The 21,858-nt window shown below is 54.0% G+C and overlaps 5 protein-coding genes across 5 annotated transcripts; 1 reads left to right on the plus strand and 4 right to left on the minus strand.

Moving 5' to 3' along the window:
• Positions 1–5,270: 5,270 nt before the first annotated feature.
• J4E86_009094 (uncharacterized protein) lies at positions 5,271–5,876 on the minus strand (the record flags this gene model as incomplete). Its single annotated transcript, XM_051449601.1, has 2 exons — positions 5,271–5,725; positions 5,774–5,876. The coding sequence occupies 2 exons, from the start codon at positions 5,874–5,876 to the stop codon at positions 5,271–5,273; spliced, it is 558 nt and encodes a 185-aa protein (XP_051299455.1).
• A 7,981-nt stretch (positions 5,877–13,857) lies between these two features.
• J4E86_009095 (uncharacterized protein) lies at positions 13,858–15,759 on the minus strand (the record flags this gene model as incomplete). The annotated part of the gene is made up of 1 exon (XM_051449602.1): positions 13,858–15,759. One exon carries the CDS (start codon positions 15,757–15,759, stop codon positions 13,858–13,860), a length of 1,902 nt encoding a protein of 633 aa, XP_051299456.1.
• A 956-nt stretch (positions 15,760–16,715) lies between these two features.
• Positions 16,716–17,744, plus strand: J4E86_009096 (uncharacterized protein; the record flags this gene model as incomplete). The annotated part of the gene is made up of 1 exon (XM_051449603.1): positions 16,716–17,744. One exon carries the CDS (start codon positions 16,716–16,718, stop codon positions 17,742–17,744), a length of 1,029 nt encoding a protein of 342 aa, XP_051299457.1.
• An 852-nt stretch (positions 17,745–18,596) lies between these two features.
• On the minus strand, positions 18,597–19,951 carry J4E86_009097 (uncharacterized protein; the record flags this gene model as incomplete). Its single annotated transcript, XM_051449604.1, has 4 exons — positions 18,597–18,944; positions 18,998–19,573; positions 19,609–19,830; positions 19,895–19,951. The coding sequence occupies 4 exons, from the start codon at positions 19,949–19,951 to the stop codon at positions 18,597–18,599; spliced, it is 1,203 nt and encodes a 400-aa protein (XP_051299458.1).
• A 560-nt stretch (positions 19,952–20,511) lies between these two features.
• Positions 20,512–21,823, minus strand: J4E86_009098 (uncharacterized protein; the record flags this gene model as incomplete). Its single annotated transcript, XM_051449605.1, has 2 exons — positions 20,512–21,295; positions 21,348–21,823. 2 exons carry the CDS (start codon positions 21,821–21,823, stop codon positions 20,512–20,514), a joined length of 1,260 nt encoding a protein of 419 aa, XP_051299459.1.
• Positions 21,824–21,858: the final 35 nt, after the last annotated feature.

Consider the following 21,858-nt stretch of genomic DNA (forward strand, 5'->3'; position numbering starts at 1 on the left):
AAAGACAATAAAGAGAAGATGAAAGATTGTGATTTGGGTGCGACCAAGCAAAGTCCCATCGAAGGCATTGGGATATCAAGGAGTGATCTGATATCAGTTTTGATATCTTTGCGACTGCTGCGTAGCGATGAAGAACTTGGTGTACATGCCACAGCACAATCATACGGATCGGTACTTGGTGCGCGATAACGCCGGGCCAGGAGCGAGGTGGCGATGGACCTTGCGATAATGCTTCAAGCGTGCGTCTTGACGCTTGTAGCTCTTCGAACATCCAGGCTCTTCACAGCCGTATTCCCTCCCGTCTCGATCTTGATGGTTACCATGCTTCAGTCGCCGGTGACGTGCAAGACTGCCCTTCGCGTAGGACCCTTGGAATGTGGCACGACAGCCACGCTGAGAGCAGTACAGCCGGACTTCATGTTGTGCTGAAGTCTCGCGGCTCATACCTGGGGATGGCGAAGGCATAGTCCAGTCGTATCGGGGTTGCTGGACTTCGTGTGGGTCCATGATGCTGTACAAAGTTCAGCGTTTTCTCTTGACTTGCGTAGGGCACTAACTTACTTGGGAGAAGTACTGGGTGACTGCCAGCCACAATACTCTGTGGGTGTTGCCGTGTGATCAGGTAACACTACCGCGAGTCGGCTCGGCGCGGAGGCTATCGAACCCATTGAGCTCCGTCGAGATGAGGCAGCCTGATCATATGTCTCCGGAGAGAGATACGACCTCGACCAGTCTTCCACTAGTGCTTCATGTTCTGAAATACAGTACGTTGACGATGTCGATGTGGTCGCTGCTGTATTGCAGTATGATGTGCACCTGCCTGCAGCTCTAGAATCAATCACCCCACTCTCGCCATTTGGCGAGTTAATGTTGATGGTTGGTACCGCATTACGTCTATGATGGGGGTACGTTCGGGGATTTGACAGTACTGACACGTTCCACGGTCCGCTTGGACAATAGTCTGTTTGAGGGTATTGATCATTGCATTCCATCGTTGGCTGTGTTAGGGGAGTCCGTTCATACTTGCCAGCCCGCATAGGCATCATGGAGCCTGCATAGTCGATGTAGTTCCAACCCGGGCTACTTGCATCGTATGTTGGCATGCCATACTGCCCCTCTTGGGTTATGTGCTGGCCGCCGACGTTCCGAGATGTCTCACGACTTGGTACAATTAATCTTGACACAAAGTTTCCGAGGTGACCGATAGTACCAGGATGTCCTGGCGTTGTTCGCTCACGCTCTTGGTTTTCCGCCATCAGGTGCCTCGCTGCTGACTCTCTTAGGCCAACCGTCGCGTCAAACACATTCATCTGTGTATCGAGACTGCTGGAGCGTTCCTGCCAGTCGGGCCCACTATCGCATTCCATGCCGCCGCTGTTGTGTATAGGGTGCTCTTCGTCAAGCTCTTCGTGGAGGAAAACCTTCTGGAGGCTTGGGTGTCGTGGTGTAGCGACTCGGAGGTATGAGCAGGAAGGCTGCACTCTCAGTCGAATTCGGAGGTCCGCTAGGCGGCGATGGCGACGCTGGCAACCCCGGAAGAAGACAGGTAGCTGGGAAAGATTGATCTCAAGAGAGGGGCGTCTAGTGTGCAATGAGCAGCAACAAAAGTGTGTCTTGGGGGTACAGGGTGACGCACCGATGGTCACCACTGCGAGCCCGACGAGAACGACCAGCGCCAAGAGGACGCCTCGAGCTTGACAGTAACACCTGACGACATTGGTCTCGCTAGGACGTCGATGTCAAGAACCTGAACCAATGTTGGCCGACTGCCTCACTTTTCGTCCAGTACCGACGAGTGCACTAGCATTGACGTGGCTGTGCAGGTGCGCGCGGAAAAGAGCATCAACAAGGTCAGCCCAAGGCGGGTTGTGGTGGACGGGCGGTATTTCGAAGGTGAAGATTGCGTGTGGTTTGACACTCTTTGAATGGATGAAGAAGACAATCTGACCGCGTGCATCGACTTGGAGATACTCCGGACTCAATGGTTCCAGTCCTGCCGTGCCCGTGTCAGCGATGGAAAGCCAGCCACAGTACCGCGGCGCTGTGTCGACTGAGCCTGCTAACGGGCCACTGATGACACGCGTCAGCAAGAAGATACCCGCCTAGGATCTCTCGCACCTCCACCAGCAGCAGGCAGACCTACGAACGAATGCGAGTTTGGATCTAGAATGCTCTTACCATGTCTCATCCACGTCACCCCTATCCTGGATCGCCCGCTGTACTGCAACCGATGGTTATGGCTGAGCGCGAGGCAGACCTCCTCGTCACGCATGAGCCAGTTGCTGTATTCGCAGGTATAGCGGGTAAAGCGAGTGCTAGGAACCCCATGGTTGACGCTTGGGTCTCGAGGCGCCTTTGAGTGCATATACAGGCTGACGACTGGATCGTTCCAGTGAATCGCGAGCGGCTCCACACGTGGAAGACGTGGCACTGGCGAGCACAATTCTTGACGAAGAAAAGGTCTGGGGTGAATAGACTCCATTCGGGAGTGCGACAGGATTTGGAAGGGCAGCTGCGCTTATACCAGATTGACTGCGTACGCGGTCTTGTCTATGGCTGAATCACTCTGGACGCCTCCGGCTCTCAACATCTGCATGACAGATGCGGGCTGGCAGGTCGCAACCCTTTCGGTAACTGCACAAACACACATAACCGTCAGGGTTCCACACACACGGTTGGCGAGATGCGGCATGACAGAGTGGTAAACGAATTCTGCCTCATCCTTGTCAACTGGCTGACAGCCAGCCTTGCCTTTGAAGTTGTGCGTGCTGTGTGGGCTACCACAGAGCCTCACGGCTTGCCACTGCCGGCAGCATCGATAGCTACGTGGAAGAAGCCCTTTGGAAATCCTCGCCCTGCCCTCGACGCACACTTTGGATTACTGCTACGATAAAAACTGAATCTTGTGAACGTATTGACAAACCACATCCTTGAGCCTGACGGCTCTCAGTAGGCCTAGGAACCGTATTCAGGAACGCGCATGTGTATATGACCACACTGCCGCTGATAGCAACCGATTCTGTCGCCACAACCGTTGGAAACACGCGACACTATGCCTTCGGAATCGGGTCGCCAATTGCCTGTCAATCGCAGAGCCGCTTCCGCTCTGGCCAAGTGTTGGTGCAAGGCAAGGAGTTCACAGCTCAGCCAGGGATATTCGTAATCGGCAATGGGAAAAGCCGCTATCTCGATCGAAGTGCGGGGCTCCTGATCCTCACATATTGAGTGCAACATCCGTAGTGGTTGCTGTAGTTCTGGACTAGCGCTCAATATGTAGCGAGCGATTGCCCAGGTGCATACCTACACAGCAGCATGGGGCCAATTAAGTTCCAATTGGCACACTCACCTTAGACAATCTATGGTTTCCCACCTTTTGATCGTGGCTTCAGTAGAAGATCTGACAGCTGGGCGCTCATTGACAGTGAGGCTCAGGGAGCTCGCAGCGCTTGCTCCTGCCATTTGAGCTGTCCACTACTCTAGAAAGGCAGGCTTTTCGGGACTGAGAGTTTCAAAGTGACGGCGCAATGAGCCGCACCTGACTACCATGTCTGTCAGGCCAAGACACTACCTGCATTTATTCAGTATTGTGGCGTCAAACCACCAGACATCTGCAGCTCGCGCGGGCTTGGCCTAGCCCTGGGGGTACCTAGGTAGAGCAGCCACACGGCATATCCACTGTTCACAAGCTAATCTGAGAAGCACATGTCTTCCGCTTACCACATGTACACTGAAATCTCCATGCATCTGCCGGTTGCGTATCGCGTTCGCGCATGCGGGTGCATTTAGCCCGCCTGGGGAGGCTGGTTGGATACAAAGCTCATGCTAAGCTGTTTATGGACTAGCTTCCCCGTCCCAGTCACGTGCCATAAGGGCAGGATACGGCGGCTCTCCGCGATCGTTGCTGTTCATCCCAATTTCATCAAAAGTCCCACGCCGCACCAATTACGACAATTTGCCCGAATGTATATGAATGATGTAGAGATCAACAAAGGGACGATTACCTGGGTAGGAGACCAGTCCACGGGTGCGAAGGGAATATCATGACGTCGTTATTTAATAGCTGAGCTGGGATCAGGCGCGAAACACCACCGAAAACATATGCTCTTCACCGACTACTTTTCAACCAATGTGCCTTCCCCTATGAAAGCGCGGATACAACCTTTTCCTCCTCCTCAGCCACGAAATCAAGCTCCCCGGGGTCTTCAATGTGGTCGTTCGCTCCCCATGACCTAGGAAATGGGGGTCTATCCGGGTTGTAGTCATCTCCGAGACAGCGGAGGGACTTCTTGACTCCTCTACCCATTCCTTGCTCTTGTCACGAACCTGCGCAGTCTCTTGAAGGGGCCCCCGGCGTTCTACGACGTTCCGCGAAAGACAACTGACGAGCGTTTCAACATCTTCCAAGGTACTCATTGCCCCGAGAGTCACCCTGACTATTCCAAAAGGCACCCCGTCCACAACATCAGCCTCCGTATTGCATCGAAGACCTGCGTCGAACGCTCCCCGTATCCATCCAGCCTCTACACCTAGCGCGCATGCCATACCCGCAGGATTACACACGTTGCCAGTGCGAACGTGGATCCTGCTCGCCCTGAGAAACGCTCCAACGTGCCACGGGCCGATGTATGCTCCATTGCCTCTCTGTATGTTGAAAGCTATCGTCGGCCCTTGTCTTTGCGAATCTCGATAGTCAGAGTCTATCGAACTGTATACTTGGCATACTAGTGCACCATTGTAGTGCGTCATGCTCGTCAAACGATCGTGAAGGATGCTAGCAAGCCACCTAGCGTGTGTCGAGACTTGTTCAAGCCCGCCGAACAACGCGCGATAAGTCGTTATAGCACACTTCAGAGCAAGAATATTCCGGAAAGCGATCGTCCCGTCTTCTAACCGTGCATGGAGGCTAGAGTCCTTGCGGGCTACCCATGATTCTCCAAGGCAAGTTGTCATCTCTGTCGTGCCGCCGCCGAAGTACTTCCGGTGATCGAACACATGGCCAGCCGCCTTCCGGACAATCAGAGCACCGAGGTCCGGGAACCCAAAGATCTTGTAGAAGGATAAGGAGATGAAGTCAGGAGCGAAGAGATGGTTGCTCAAGTCGATTGGGGTCGTGGATACCAAGGCTGCTACGTCAAGCAGAGAGTAAGAGTTCGGATGATGCAACGACAAGCGTAGCTTGCCTGTCCAATCCAGCGGAAGGCGCTCGCCGTTCATGTTCCTGTGGATAATAACGTCAGTGCCAACTCTTCTTCCATCAAGTGCAAGGACACCTACGACTGCGCTGGATACGCAAACAACAATGGTCTCGCCGCAAGAGGATCTTCGAAGGAAGAGTCGTTCGCTCCGGCGAGCCAGTCTTCTGTCTCCTCATTGGATGCGAAACAGTGGCTACGATTGGCCAGCTCTCGGACACCAACCAGACTTGTATGGCTGTTACGATGATAACAGTAATCGAATCCTTTCTCGTATCCAGAGAACCCTTCTGTCACCAATTTGATGGCACCGGTGGCATTAGCGGTGAAGACGACATCAAAGTGAACGGGGTCGGCGTTGAACATCTCCAAGACAGCAAGCCGGGTTTGCTCTACCATGACGGCAGTCACACTCGGATTGGATGAATCAGAGTGAGGATTGGCGAGGAGAGTGCTTTGCATCTCTTCGCAGAAGGACTTGAGTAAAGACTTGGGTGCGAGCGTCGTGCCGCCATGATCGAGGTACGTCAGATCTAGGTGCCGTCAGTGACATGTGAAAGATGTATTATGTCTGAGCATACCTTCAAGCATGGGGTACTCGATCTTCCGCATACGACTGATGCGATCATTGTAAACACGTCGCTCACTGTTTTCGTCCCAGTGCTTATTATCGTTGGCAATCATGGGTCGTGGCCCGGCATGTTGGAAGCACTTCATCTTTTCGCAAAGATGTCAAGCGTGTCAGATATGTGGAGAAGTTTTGAGACCGATCAATGCAGGAGAACAAAGGGATTGACTGTCTCAGATCGGGGTAAGCATGGACTATAACTACACACCCTTTTCCAGGCCGCGAAGACGACCGCATGCGTTTTGTCTGATCATACCCTTTCTCGGCCCCGTTCCCTAATCGCTAGTCTTGCAGATTACACAGGAAGTTACATCAACCTGCAAGAGTGCGGCACGCCTCGACGGGGCGTAAGTTCGACAGAGGTCGATAGTCTGGACACTGGACTCAATGCGCCATGACGAAGGAGCATCCCTTGTCGCAAGCGACTCCACTCACTACATCCAATGCAAAGCAATCAATCAACCACATCTACACATGTTGGCTCTAGATAGCAGACGGCTGCATCACAGGAATCGGGCATCGTGGTCAGTCTTGCCTAATTCTGACTCTCCGGTCCAGAGTGAGTAAGATCGTTGCGTCCGGATGAGGCGGAGCAAATCAGAACTACATAAATATCTAGAGTCGATCCTATCACAGTCACATATGCTATTGTGGCCTTCATGACTGTGCTTACTGCCCGACGGGCGTATATTCGATGGTGGTCAGCACAGCCGATACTTCGCCGCCCAGTAAACCCATTTCCAGTCATCTTAATGGGAAGACATGACGATGATAGTAGAAGTATCAAGTACTGGACTCGGAGTTGTAAATGTTCGCTTATGGAAGCGCGCTTCAAATCACATCACATCGACACCGTCTATGACTGGCCATAGGTTCGCCCCTGTTCGTCCGCGGAGTGCAAAATGCATCTTCGCACTGTGATTTGATGCTTTTTCAGATCGTCTCGTTCAGGCACATGCAGTTCGCTGTCAATCAAGTAAGCCCTTCGTCCCCACGACTCGCACACAGCGCCATCATTACAATCGCGCTGCTAGTGCCGAGTACGGCACTCGTGGCACATGCAGTTCGCTTTGAATCGAGCAAGCCCTTGGGCTCACGACTCGAACCCGACGCTATCATCCCAATTGCAGTCAGTCCCGAGTACGGCAGTTGCGAGGTGAAGAGATCGAGCGGCCCGCGGCAACTATCACCGCTCCGCGTAGATTCTCTGTGGCTGCGGAGGGTTGCTCCTTGCGCAAGGGGCTTCTGACGTTTGCAGCGATCTTTGACAACTCACCCTTTGTTCACATGTTTTGATCTCTCTAGTCTTGGGAAGTTACCGAAACCGTTCCAGTTGATGTCATGGAGCCATTCTTGAGAGGATGTAACCGGCGGTGAGAGTTCTCACCCTGATCTTGAGTCTTCGCTGGTGCCTACGCAATTCGGGGTCGCGAAACGGCGTTGTTGAATTTGGCACACCACATAATCACAAGCAGGGGTTTGACTCCTCTTCAAATCACAGCGGCGCAGTCCCCAATATATATACCCAAGGTTACTCGCGAACACACTTCAGAATCGAGTACGGAGCCCCCAAAGACAGTGGCGCAGTGAGATTTCCCTTCAAACTTATGGGCCATAAGCAGGCTATCGATCCCTGAAGAACGAACCACCAGCCTGGTCGCATTCGCGTACTGTCCCCCCAATTACCAAGTGCGATGAGCAACGCCAGCCCAGTGGGTCAGCGGTATTGCAAACGCCATTCGCAATAGCTTCCGTCGCGTTGGCGATGCCCGTCCCGTTGGGGCCAGCCCCGGCGGCGCGCCTAATGCCGACACATTGACCTCTGACCTCCGGAACCGTATACCTAGGTATGTACCAACATCGCAAAAGATTGCAAACAGCACACCCCAGTGACGGATACGTAATTCAGACGACACCCTTATTATGCATCGGCCCCATCCTTTGGAAAGATGATGGTGTAGAGACCGATAGGCGTGCATAAGTGGGGCCAGAACTACGCCTCACCTGGGCATCTAGCCGCTCATCCGCTCCAGGGCTATCTCCATGCAGCGCAAAGCTGTTTTTGATCTCGAGCCATACCTCTTCTTTCCTGTGTCTACTTAGATTGCGGCATAGTCGCGGCATACACCAAAAATGCGGCCCGCACTTTGACTAACTGTTGGTTGTGTTGATTGGTGTTCGCTAGAGCCGGCTGAGAAGAGCGAGACCCCTAGACCAGTGTTGGAACAGGTGTTCGTATCGACCGATGGCTCCGGTGGCTCCCACGCTCTTTCGCGTAGGTGGCTTCGACCGACGGATGTATTCTTGCGGTCAGGGTCTGCAAGCAGTACGTTTACACAAATCTCGATAGGCGCTGCCGTGCTAGCTAGCTAGAGTTGTGTGATCATCCGATGTTAGAACAGTGCTAGAATCCATCGCGTCTCCAGTTCATAGCCCAGCCATAGATTATTTGCTTGTTTGGTGGGCAACCCTTCGGCGTAAGGGCTGCGCTGAGCTGGTATAAGCATAGTGGCTCGGATTGTACCCATATATTGGCTGGATATAAACACTCTACATATGCATGAACGGCGCCAGCTACGCGCGAGAGCATACATAGTGGCCTTAGTACGCGCCGAAAGTGTAGAGGTTGCAACACCTGTCGAGGCTGAGCATGTTCTTCGTCCAGTAAGAGCGCGCAAGATAATTGACAGTTCTCAGTGGAAGCTGAAGAGACCCGGATGGTGGTTCAGCATTGTTTGATCTATGAGCTTTCAATGAGGGGATACGTCCAAGACTGTCTTTTGCCTGCCTGCTGCTATATTTCACGGGTACCCCTAGAACAAGCCGCCACTGTGCAGCGTCCCGCCTGTTCATTCCCATGCGGCTGACACCCATGTGCCCACCTTTGGCGCACGGTAGATGCTCCCTTGTCGAAGGACATTCAGTGGGGGCGTTTACGGACATCCCTTTGGATTGAGGTGTGTGGGTGGGTGGCTGTCGAGGGGATGATTGATAAAGGCAGCGCATCTCTTCCATGGCCTAAAGATTGATGCCATTTTCTCTATTTTAACGCGTTCCTAGTCCTGGCCGGATGACTGTGGCGCACCGAGTCTTTGGACACATGCCTTCGATACCATTCCCGAATCAGTCTGCACTGTCGTCCTAGGCAGAACTCACCCCGTCAGTACGACCAGACGTCTACGCAAAGCAACATGGACAGACAGCGTCACACTACTTCCAACCACCATCGTCGTGCTCAGTCTGCCCTAGAGTCCGCCCTGCTATCCGCCGCGACCTTCCGCCATGCCCTACCGGGCGCCGCTCCAATGACGACGTGGGAACTCGACAAGTGGCTCCACCACGGCTCGGGTTGTTGTGGCTCAGCGCCCCCGGTGCCCTTCTGAACACAACCATGGGATGATCAAGCCAGACAGAATGACTTCGCTATACCGCACCGTACTGCTGTTGCTGGTGGGTCACTGCAGGTGCCCCTGATCCTTGGAAATGTCAGAAGCTGCCTGTCGTTCCTGATGAAGATGTGCGACATGTTCGAGCTAGCAGCTGCTGAAAAGCCTACCCATCGGAGCCGCCAATGACAGCAAGTCCGGATACGGCCAACCATAACCGACGTTCCACACCGCCATCCGCACGACGTCCTCCTATCGGCAAACAAACAGCTCAAACACGTACAAATCGTTGGAGCATGAGGTATAATGATACCGTCGTGGCATGAGACCCGTGTCCAAGATCGCTCGGGATGAGGGCCTCCTCATCATCACAGCGGCGCCGTATAGGAGTGGTATAGGATCGCAATAATCGCGTTACCGAAGGGCACACACTAGGACTTCGTCCAAGTGTGTTTCAGATAAAATGCCCGGAGGACTCTCATGATTGTGCTTCGCGTCGCCACGTTCATGGTCGTTCTTGAGAGCGTGCATCATCGCATCCCCGGATAGACGCATGCCCTGGTAAAGCCTCGCCTTGTACATCCCAACGAAAATACCATCCCTCTGCGCTCCACGTTATTTCTGGCATTATCGAAGCCCGAACTTGCAGTCGAAAACGTCGTCCTTGCGATCGAAAATCGGAGGACCTCTGCCCAGCGTGGCTAGGTATACCCCGGCCCGCCCGCTAACCACCGTACCTGGACACCTCACAGCGTCCTTTGCATATCATAACCATCTCCTATTACCACCCATGAAAGTCTCTTGCATGCATCTCATCCAACATCGAACGTAATTCTGTATTTTTAGCTTCTGTCCTGCCAGCAACCAGTAAGACGCCTGATCCAGTTCCCAAGACCCATACCCCGACCGCCATCGACAGAATCCTCCTCTTCCAAGTACGCGTCGGCGCGATAGCACTAGTGGCAGTAGGTGGCGACGATAGGAAAGGCGATTTGTAACTCCCGCAAGTCGACATCTCGCTTGCCAAGATGAGCCGCTCACGTTCCTGGGGAGACTCGTACGACCCGTGTCACCCGCCATCGAACGACAGCGATGAAGAGGGGCCTCAATTCGACTTCCATGGTATACACTACGAGTGGTATGAAAGTCCTGAGTATGCCACACATGACAAAGCTGACGTTGATAGCAGGGACCATCACGCAAGGTGCTCAGGGTACGGACCCGAACAGCGCGACAGCCAAGAAAGCCTCGTCAACGGTGATACGCATGTGAATGATCCTGGACAGGCATCATACTCATATAACCCTCGTCTGGCTATGCCTACCTTTGGTAACGACTCGGGTGATGGCGCACCCGACGACGTGACGACGTACAATGGACAGCATCAGTACAGTATGCTACAGCCCATCGAGGATCCAACTGCGTACACGCCGACGCCCGGCCATGAGCTCCACGGTTACTATACGCAGCAGTCTCAACAACAGAACAGTCCCGCAATTGAACCGTCTGTCGACTTTCATACGGCTTTAGACTTCGATATCGACTTCAACGTCGGCTTCGATCCTGGACCCCTAGGAATGGAATTCGATGCTGTGCCTGTGCCTGGAGATCCAGTAGTATACAGAGAAGAGGCCCCATGGTCTTCGGAAAACCATTACAACGGATACTCTAGAACCCCAGTCGAGCAGCTAACTTCTTGGGCTAACCTGGTGGGGGCATCCCAAACTAGCTCTGCCAGTCATCAGAGTGGCGACACCGAGAATCTGGTCTCTTCGTCTGCGGACTCATCTGGGGATGCCGAGGATCCGGACTGGGGAGAGTCCAGCGTAGCCACTATGCGCCCGACTCATCCTCTGCCTAGTAACCCATCAGATCATACTAGGTATGCGTCTGCCCAACTCACCTACCATGGGCAGGGGCAAGGCTTCTTCACACCACCTACAGGCCACACGGTCGGAATTCAACGCGCATACTCTATCCCAGATCGTACTGCAGTCCATGGCACTTCTCGTCGAGAGTAAGTCTTCATGTGCTATTGGCGCCATTGATAAGTACTGATCGGGTTAGGTCAAAATCCAGCGGCAATCATCTCCAAGTCCCGGATACCGACACGTCAAGCTCAAGACCGTCTTCTCCTGCAAGTTCTGCGACATCGGATCCGCTTCCATGCCCTCATTGCTCTGCGACATTTACCGGAGTCTACCGACTGGGCAACTATGGGCGCCACCGAAGACAGAAACATCTTGGCCAAGCGAGGGAATGGGCTTGCGAGGCCAATTATTGCGACAAGGTCTTCAAGAGGGTCGATGCTAGGCTGAAGCATTGCCGACGCCGGCATCCAGAACTTCTCCCGCGCGGCCTATAATTTAGTTGCTCGGCCAGCGAACGTTAGGCGATTCGAGTGCTGTTCGATACCTCGACGGGAACACCTACCGATGACAACAAGCCCGAAGTCTTGCCTGCATCATGTCGTGTCCCCAGACAGACTGTCTGTTCGTATTGCGTATCGCTCACATTCATTTATACACCCTTCCGTCTCTTCCCTTTGTTGTTGGTCTTGTTCTCGACATATTTTTCCCGTTTTCCTTGTCTTGGCAGTGCATGTATTCCATTGTGGACCGCCTGTGGAAACCCAAGCGTGTTTGCGCCAAAATGTCCCCCAAAAATAGCTCTTAACGTTTTTGTTTTATTGATATTCCGTTTGTAAGCCATGCGAGGCGAGGTCTCTTGACCTCAACGGGATCCGATGGTTCAGCAATGGTGTGATGGACGGATGATGTACGCAACGGTCGAAAACGGCGAGATCGGATGAGGCTCGGCGACGCGTCGTTTTTGTCTTCTAGGCGTTAAGGTTATGGGATACGTCTGCGCGGGTTCAAGATGCTACGATAGGATGACGGTTAAGACGATCGACATAGGATAGAGGGCTGCGGCCAGTGCTGCATATAGGTCGTCGCAAACGTCGATGTGTCAAATGAGCAGGCATAATGAACACTTTGCTCTACGATGGCTCCGTATCGGTGCGTGTTGTTCGGTGATGTTGGCGGAGACGCACGAGTATCGAGGAAAGAGGCATGAAGTCGAAGTCGAAAGCAGCTGCAGTCCAGCAGAAGCAGAATGTCTGATCCGCTACCGGGGAAGTTGGAGCACATCCGCCACTAATCGGTGTTGAGCTAGTGCACTTACCGTTGTCCAGGGGCAAGGAAGGAGCTATCGACGCTGCCAGGGTCTATCACACCATTAGATGGATTAGCGGCACGTCGTCTTGAGCCAACTGTAATGCTTTTTGCATGTTGACGTCCGTCCTTCGCAGCGGTGTCGTGCGCCCCAAAGCTTTCCCTACCCACATAGATAGCGACCTCGACACCAGCAAGCCGATGAACGTGGTAGCTATGAGAGGTACGCCTTGCCATTGCTACTTAAAGGACTAGGTTTGTCGTCGTTTGAGGTTCAATCATGCGTTCTGTCTCAGGATCTGTATGGTTTGAAACCTGGGGAAATGATGCTTTAATAAAAGACCGCGGCCGATGGCTTAGCGGTCAGATTCTAACAACGTTCCAAGGTTCGATACAACCACGTTCGGATTGCATGCTTGATAGCCCAAGCCGCATCAGGAGGAAATTACGATGAAGCCTTGGACAGGAGCACGTATTGAATACCAGGTACTGCAGCTGTCCAATGAAGCTGGCCTGGGCAATGCGCCTTCAGCGGGGACTTGCAGCTGCAAAACTTCTATACGATATCTGGGAAGCCTCTGACCACGTCTTTCAAATGGTTATTGGCTGGTAGTAGTTATCTTACAAGTACAACAGGAGCCACATGCTGGGTTGATAGCATGTACGCATTGACCGCTCCCAGTAAGGCATCGCTGTGGGTGTAGCTCAAGTCCAGCAACCTGATTTCCAGACCAACTGAATACCATATCAACTCTTCGCTCTTGTTGTTGCCCGTACACCAAGTCAACACCGTTCTGAATTCGAAGGCTAGATGAAGTGAGCTGAGTGTGTATGACCAGGCGTTGCCCAATGGAGTCCTACTTCAGGAAGGCACATCCAGACGTGCGTACGCGTAATGCGTCTGCGCTCAAGGTCATCGTATCAGAACACGAAGCTCACCAGACGATTTGTCGAAATGGTATTCCTCAGCTGCCACCGTACAAGCGAAGGCGACATGGATTTTCGGGCTGTGGCAATGCCACGCCACGCTCCACTCACCATTGGCATCAATCGCGGGCCAATGGAAACCTGGAGGTCAAGGTATTACGTCTAACAAATTTTGTTGTGGTTACCGGCTACCTGTTGATGCTTCCGACTTGACCACCTGGGCAGTGTCAACGCGAGCCGAGGTTAGTGGCATGTTCGCCCTGCCAAGAAGTTATCAGTAGTCGCTTTCCCTCAACCCACTCCTATCCTATCAATAGCCACTCGCCCCTAAAGACACTGCAATAAAACATACTGAACGACGCACGCTTTGCCATGGCTCATTTGAGGTAATGTATGGGAGAAGCACAGGCTTTATGGATATGCCGGTCTGCGTATGTACGGATCTTGTCTCTCGCGATCGTACTGATCACACGTACACATTGAGAGCCACAAGATACAAGATACTAATAAGCTACAGTTACTATCTACAATGCCGCGATAATGCCAAATCACGATACCTCGAAGCCCTCAATGTCGCCCTTCGCATCGTACTCGCGGATCATTTGCTCGTACATGGCCATCCCTCCTCCATGAAGCACCCTCCGCATAGCCTGTCGCCGATGTTCAGGGTCGCCTCCAGCCATACGCATCGTCGCGCCTTCATGATTGAAGTAGCCCGGCGTACAGGCTAGCACGACAGAGTACCACAGCGCCCGCCTCTCAACGTCGTCCGTCCACGCATCCTCTGCCTGCTTAGTTGGCTCGATGACCATCTGAGTAGGATCCGAAGCCTTTCGCGCAGCCTCCTTCAATATACTGGCGATATGTGTGGACTCGAGGTCGAAGACCGCGGTGAGGTTGGGCGAGCCTGGCCCACCACCGAGACCGGGATACAGCAAATTGGGGAAGCCGTTTGTAGCGATGCCGTGTATCGTCGCAAAGTCGGCAGAGCCATATTTGTCTTTGAGACGGCGGCCGTTACGGCCTACAATGGGTATGCCGAAGAGTTCGGCAGGGGCTGCGCTCGCACCGGTCGCCAGCAGGAATCCTGTGGCAAGAATGAGCACGTCCAGCTCATACTCGACTCCATTGGCGACCAGGCCTCGTGGTGTGCACCGCTCCACGCCTTTACCATCTGTGTCTACAAGCGTGACGTTGGGCTGGTTGAACGCGGCAAAGTACCCATCCTGGAAGGTTGGTCGTTTGCACCACATGGGATACCAAGGCTGTAGCCGCTCTGCCGTGGCTTGGTCCTTCGTGACGCTGTTTCGCACATGCTCTCGTGCCTGTTCTGCCAGTGGCACATCCATCTCGTAGAGCGATCGAGCGTGCTCTTCTAAATTCTGAGGTGTGACGAAACGTGGCCCTCCAATGAAGCCAGCAAACCCGCGCGCATACTGCGTCCAGCCATCGGCGACAAGATCTGGGTGCTCCTCTGAACGCTTCTCCCCATCGAAGAAGGTGTCGAAGTTGAGCCGGCGAGCGCGTTGCCAGCCAGGTCCCGTTGCCACGTTTTGTGCCCATGTGCTCTCGTCCGTGGTCTGTTGGCGACGGGGTACGCAGTACGATGGTGTGCGCTGGAAGGCATACGTGTGGCCGGCCCATTTCGCTACCTGTGGTATCACCTGCACCGCCGTCGCACCCGTGCCAATAACGCCGACACGCTTGCCTTGAAGTTTCGAAAGTGTAGGGTCCGTCGGCGAGCCACCAGTGCAGCTGAAGTCCCATCGCGCGGTGTGGAAGACGGGAATGTTGGCGCGCAACTCCTCGAAGCCGTCGAGCTTAGGCATCCTGGGTTCCGTAAATATGGTACTAGCTGGAACGACAAACTGCGTCAAGATGGTCATCTCCTCGCCATTGCCGTGCTCCCTCCGCATGCGGACCATCCAGCGCCGCTTCGTTTCGTCCCATGTCGCGCCGAGCACCCGTGTTGAGAACTGCCCACGCAGTCCAAAGTGCGATGCCACACGTTCGCAGTGTTGACGGATCTCGTCGCCTGACGCGTACTTGTGTTTGGGCTTGTAGCCTGTTTCCTCGAGGAAAGGCATGTAGATGTAGCTCTCTACATCGCATTGTAAACCTGGGTATCGGTTCCAGTACCATGTCCCACCAAAGCCCCCCGCGACGTCTACCAGGTAGATGCCCTTCGCCGAGAAGCCCGCTTCTACCAATCGTCCTGCAGCTAGCAGACCTGCGTGGCCGGCACCGATGATGAGGAACTGGATGTTGTCGCCGTCCTTGAGTGGACCCGCGTCCTGTTGCTGCCCTTTGTCAACCCATGGGTCATCTGCGAGCGGGGCTTCTGCTTCGCTGTGTAGAGTCGTGTACTGCTGGAAACCATCGGCTCGCAGTCGCTTGTCGCGTTCCTGCGCGTATCGGGCTTGGAGGTTGGCAACGTCGGGTACAGCCATTGGAGTTACTGTTCGTTCCCTCTACAAATGAAAGTTATGCACAAGAAGTTTGGAGTGGGAACGAGCGCTTTGCATCAAAGTACACAGTTTTATGTCAATCGCCAAGTTAAGTGTTTTATTGCACCGGTGCGCTGCAGTTCCAACGCGCTGCTACTTCTTCTCCCGTAGCCGCTTCTTCACCCGAGCCGGCTCGAGCCGATGAAGTATGAAGGGAAAGTAATCTTGCCATGATATCGTGTTCAAGTGGTGTCGGGCCCCGACTTTACGAAAATTATCCGAGTTTCGAGTTGGTGTGGGGACATGGGTTGCATCGACGGTGGATTTTGACGCTATACCCAGGTAGTCCTGTTTGGGGACGAGCCCTCCTCCACGCAATGCCCCACGAAGCTGACCACCCCAATGGTGTCATGGAACCTGATGACGATCTAGATGCCTTTACAGAACCCTGCAGCCTTTGCCTCACGAAGGATCAACATCTTCGGAAGCAAGAAAGTGGCTAGCGTTCGGCCCCAGACATGAGAATCTCCTCAGGAAAGCCTCCTTACATCCGGACCCATACGTCACGGCGTGTAGGGGCGCTCCGAGGACGAGTAAGAGTTTAGATGTCAGCTCAATCAGCGTCCGCTTCACAGGTAGGTGAAGCGAATCGTGCAGCAGAGATACGAAGTGTCTTTGGCTACTCTCTGTGCTCCATACTTCCACGATAAATGTACCGATAGACCCGCAAACTCTCCGATAAGCCTTGCAAAACGAGTTGGGTAGGTGGTGTATGGAAAACGCGGCCAATATGATTGGGCAGCACAAGTCAGAGAGCCTGACAGCGTGCAAAAACTCTACAGCTTAAGAACTGCTTTGCTGTCGAGGTGGTGAAACTTCTAGAGGCCACTCGTTCTGAGTCTCGTCTTCTGCAATTTTTCCTTTCGAGACCTGCGTATCGTGGTTGAGCTACAAGCAACATGTCGACCCAGCAAACTCAAACCCAGACCCTCGTGGAGACCGCACCTCCCAGACTGACGGTCATCGGGTCACGACCCAAAGATGTGCCACGGAAGACTTCCTTGCGCCCATACCTCGAGCTCACGCGGTTCACCAAGCCTGCTGGACTGTTGGGCGCCGCCTTCCCCTATTTCATCGGCTTCCTCTACTCGGTCAACTTGACCGACCCAACAGCGCTCGGCCCAGCCGATTGGGCCAAGCTGAGCGGCATCTTCATGCTCGATGTCCTGATCCTCCGTAGCTTCGGCTGCGCCTGGAACGACACTGTCGACCAAGACCTTGACCGGCAAGTCGAGCGTTGCAAGAAGCGGCCGCTCGCCCGCGGTGCCATCACCACGCCAGAAGCTCTCGCCACAACCCTCTTCCTCGTCGCATCGCGCCACGTTCTGATCAACGCTACCTTGCCCGCCCGCGCGGGTGAGCACGCCGTTTGGATCACCTTCCTCGCCCTCGTCTACCCCTTCATGAAGCGCTTCAGCAACTTCCCACAACTCTGCCTGGGCGGTGGTGTGGGCTGGGCCGTCTACTTAGTCGATGCCGCTGTCGTTGATGGACCATACCCAGCAAGCTCGGCAAACAAGCTCAACGTGGAGGATCGCAGCAAGGCTCTCCTCGCCATGTGGGCCTGCCAGTCCCTTTTCAACATCACCTACGATACTGTCTACGCTTTCCAGGACATCAGAGATGACCTGAACGCAGGGGTGGGATCGCTGGCTATAGCCGTGCGCCACTACCCCAAGGTATTCCTGCTGTCCATCGCGAGCGCCATGGCTGCCTTCTTGTGGGCGACCGTGACCTGTGGTGGTCTGATGCGCGGTCCGTTCATGGCTAGCGCCGCTGTGTCTTCATTTGCTGCCTTTTTCATGTTGGCTCGGCTCGACGTCTGGAACCCAGCCAGGTGTAAGGACTTCTTCGTCTACAGCCAGTGGTGGGTCAGTGGGGTTCTGGTGACTGGTCTGATCGGCGAGCTGTTGATGGCGAGGATGTGAGTATGCGACGGATAGCTGCTTGCAGCTCCCGCAATGCGTTCAACACCCGTATGAAGAAGTGCTCTCGAAACAGAGACTTCGCGAACATAACGAACTTACGAATCTGGTATTCGATGACATGCAGGATTTCTGGTCAGAATGTGGAAAGGATGAAATTTCATAACAGGATATGGGCTTTCAAGTGATCTAGAGCTTCTGTATATAGAGAAGAATGTACTTTGATCCAAACGATCGAACTCGAGGGCTCAACAACTTCCATTGAATAGCGTATGATAAGTGATGCGACTGATTGACCAAGCAGCAAAATCCTGTCCATCACCGCCGTCCCTAGATACGCATCGCTTCAAGGTACACAACCGCAGTCAGTCACAGAGAGCTTGACGAATGGTTATTGTTGTTGATCGGGGAGGCCGCTGTGGGCGCTGAGAGCTGTATGGAGACGAAACAGAGTTGGCGCCTTGGCGTCGGAACGCGCGCCACGGGCCGTCAACGTGGCTGGCGTCTGGCAGGAACGTGGGAAGTACCCATCACTCCTTCCCAGCGCGACGGGCGTGACACGCGCGATCAAGGATGTACTCGAGAATGACGACACCTCCCACTATAGCGCCGTTCGGACCGCAAACATGCATCACCCAACGCATACCCTGGCCAGCAACAAGGCCCTCGATCGGACCGCGTCGGACGCGACGAACCATTCGGCGGAATAGTAGTTACGATGTGAGGATTGAGACAAATAATCATGACGTACTCGTTGGAAGTCATCACACTGGGCATTGGGAGAAGGGACGCGATCAACGATGCTTGAAGAACCTCTTGGTTTGAGCAACTACGTATGGGCGCCACAGTCTCTATCTAAAGCTCTGGAATCGGCACAGGTCCAGCGGGCGGCTTACCGCCAGGCAACCAACCTTGGTGCACCGTCCTGACACCCCAACTTGCCGGGTAATCGATCTTTGTGTGGAAGAGTCCGTAGTTCTGGAAGAGAAGCAAGTCTTGCTCTTCCTCAGGTCCGACCCAGATGTGCTCAGGCTTGATCATGCGCCCTTGAAAGCTGTCAAGGAACTTCCTGACTTCGCCCAAGTCGTCTATGACCTTTGGAGTGTCGTTCGGACCCTTACGGATGAATAACCGGCGGGCGAGGTTGTGCTGGCACTGGAACGACTTCTTGCCAGTGACGGGATTGACCCATACCAGCGGGAGCTACAACGGTATTAGCACCAGATCCCTTGAGTCTGTTGTATAGGCAGGCATACCTTTTTCTGCCACTCCTTGCTTCCCTCCTCATGCGCCTCCACCTCCTCGTCTGGCAACTCCCTGCCCTCGCTCGCTACACCCAGACCATTTGGTGCACCGCGGCAGCCCTTGATCTTCTCGTACGGCCAGTACATGTACTCAACCCAGCTGTGGTCCACCATCTGCTTCTCCTCGTCGCTCAGCGACTCATACAGCTGCTCGACATCCACAAACGCCGTGCGTCCTGGCTTTACTTCCATGCTCTGACCCGAGCCGTCGGCCCATTCCACCGTCTGTGTCGCCTTGCCCTCTGTAGGGAACTTGATGGGTCGGAGCATGGTGAAGGTCGGGGGATCGTATTTCCAGTAGGTGCCGTCCACGTGCCACCAGTGGAAGCGAGTCTTTCCAGCCTCGAAATCTTCGTCTGCAAGCGGCTTGCAGTAGTATTGGTTGAAGTTGGTAGCGCCCATGTTTAGGCCTGGCTTGCCATAGCGCGGGTCGTCTTGGGGGCCTTTGCCAATGAAGACAAAGGCGCCTGCGTCAGGGACTTCGACATAGTTGATCGCTGCCTGATCATCCATCAGCGCTCCGTCGTACTTTGCAGTGGCGGAAGTTCTGTCGCTGGACTTACCACTATACCATCCTTGGGGTAGAACGCGCGAGCGAAGGTGGTGTTGTCTATCTTACAAGAGTCCGGGTCGAGCTTCTGGAGCAGCTCCCAGCCACGCTTCGGTTCCAGGTCATGTTGGCCTTTGATGATGAGAAGCTTGTGCTCCCAGGTGGCTTTCTGCAGCTGTGCTACCGTCTCGTCCGTGAACTTGTTCAGGTCGAGACCAGTGACGATGGCTCCAAACTAAGAGGAAAGATGTGAGCGACTGAAAGCAAGAAGAGCGCTCATGCATGGATTCAACTCGTACCTTGCAAGTCTTTCCCGAAGGATGGACCAATGGCTCAATCTTGAAGTTGCTTGACATGGTGGTAATGGCGAACGATGTGTGTATGAGATGAGTATTGCGCGCACGATATCGCGACTGCAGTTGTACAATGACCAAAAGTATGGGGCGCTTGTTAGCTTACATACAAGCTGCATGTCACTGTGCAAAGCCCCATGTCTAGATCGCGAGAGTGTCGCGATTCGCGGACCAATTTGGCAAGTCGGAATCCGGGGTAAACCAAAATCCACCGAATATCGCAGCTCGCGCGCTGCGGTGGTTTGAGTAACGTCGCTTTGCCCTCACATAATCGCCCCGGGGTGAGATGGAATACGAGCTAACCTGCCGATGATCGAAGATGCAAGCAACTATTGCTCATGATCACTGTCCAGATGGCCTTTGCCGGCGTGCAGTTTCGGAAAGACGTTCCGGCTATCGGAACAGTTTTGGGGAGAGCTTATCGATACGGAGATGTCTTGGCGAAGAAGCACCGAAATTCTCATTAGGCATCCCGGCCTGACCAGGTCCACACCAAGGGGCGACATTGTATACAACCGTTCTCGTGCCAATGAACACCAACCAAAAATCGCTAAAAGATACATTCACAACTTCTCATGCACCGCTGTTCGAGCCCCGACTACCTGAACGCCATCTCCCTGCATGCTGTACGGCACAAACATCTTCCGTTCCAGCCCAACTTCCTTCAAGATACGATCCCACTTAGCCAATGACCTCTCTTGTGCCCCATAATTGGCCATCATCAGCAAATCAAACGATGCGCCGTACCAGTGCGCGCCCTCATCCTGGATGACAAGCTCGTCCAGCAAGATGACTGAGTCAGGAGCAAGAGCGTCTTTGAGTTGAGAAAGGATGTTGTAGCAGGCCTGATCAGGCCAGTCATGCAGGATGTTGCGTAGGTAGTAGACGCACGCTCCCTTGACTGGCTGCGGCTGTGTGAAGTCATGGTGGACAACCTTCAGTCCCTCAATACTCTTTGCAGAATCGATGGCCGCCGCGTGCGTGTCCTGCAGCACAACACGTCCCTGCAGCTGGGGAAATCTCCTCAACACCTCCCTAGCCTGGTGTCCGTATCCGCCACCGACGTCCACGAAGAGAGTTCGGTGATTATCTCCCGTAGTGGAGCCGTGCACGTACTTCTCGAGCGGAAACACGTCGAGCCAGCTCTTCTGCCCCACTCGCTGAAACGACATGTACTCGTTGAAGGCTTGTTGATGACGGGGTCGCTGCGATAGCCACTCAAAGAAGTGCAGGTCCGTGTTCTTGCCCAAGTTGAACGGAAGATGCTTGTTGTCCAGCGGTTGCTTGTAGCCATTGTCCGCCATCCACTTTGGTATCGCATTGTACGTTGCGATATTCCTCTCTGTTCTGCAAAGTAAATTAGTTACAAGCCTCAGAATCAAGGTCCAGTGGTACTCACACATGGAAGATCACGGATTCAAGCCCTGACATGGCTAGGTATCGCGTGATGTTTGTGGCCCGGTACGTCTCCACTCCGACTTGCTCCACCATCCACTGCGTTGCTGCATATCGTAGCACTCGCACTAGCAGTGCCTCCTCAGCGCCCAACTCGGCAGCCAATTGACTCACGCTCATCGCCGTACCCTGCCGCGCAGCAAGGAGTCTCCACAGCCCCAGATCGATGCCCACTTGCACCATGTTGGGTGGCAGTGCGCAAAAGATCAGACGCTGCATAGTGTCCCATGGTTGCTCGAGCTTGAGAGAGGCCATCCTGGCAGCTTCGAGAAATCGAAGTCGCTTTTCCTCGTCTTTGTAAAGAGAGGCGGGGATGTGGCCGGCGGCCAGAGTCTCGAGAGCATCAAGGATGTTGTCGGCTTCGACGTTTTCGTCATAAGGTGCATCTGAAGGTTCAGACAGAAACGGAATGGCAGACATGGTCGTAAACTCTTCACTGATGAATTGGTGTAGAG

This window comes from Alternaria arbusti (assembly GCF_024043155.1).
Source record: "Alternaria arbusti strain BMP 1465 chromosome Unknown scaffold_15, whole genome shotgun sequence".
Lineage (NCBI taxonomy): Eukaryota > Fungi > Ascomycota > Dothideomycetes > Pleosporales > Pleosporaceae > Alternaria > Alternaria arbusti.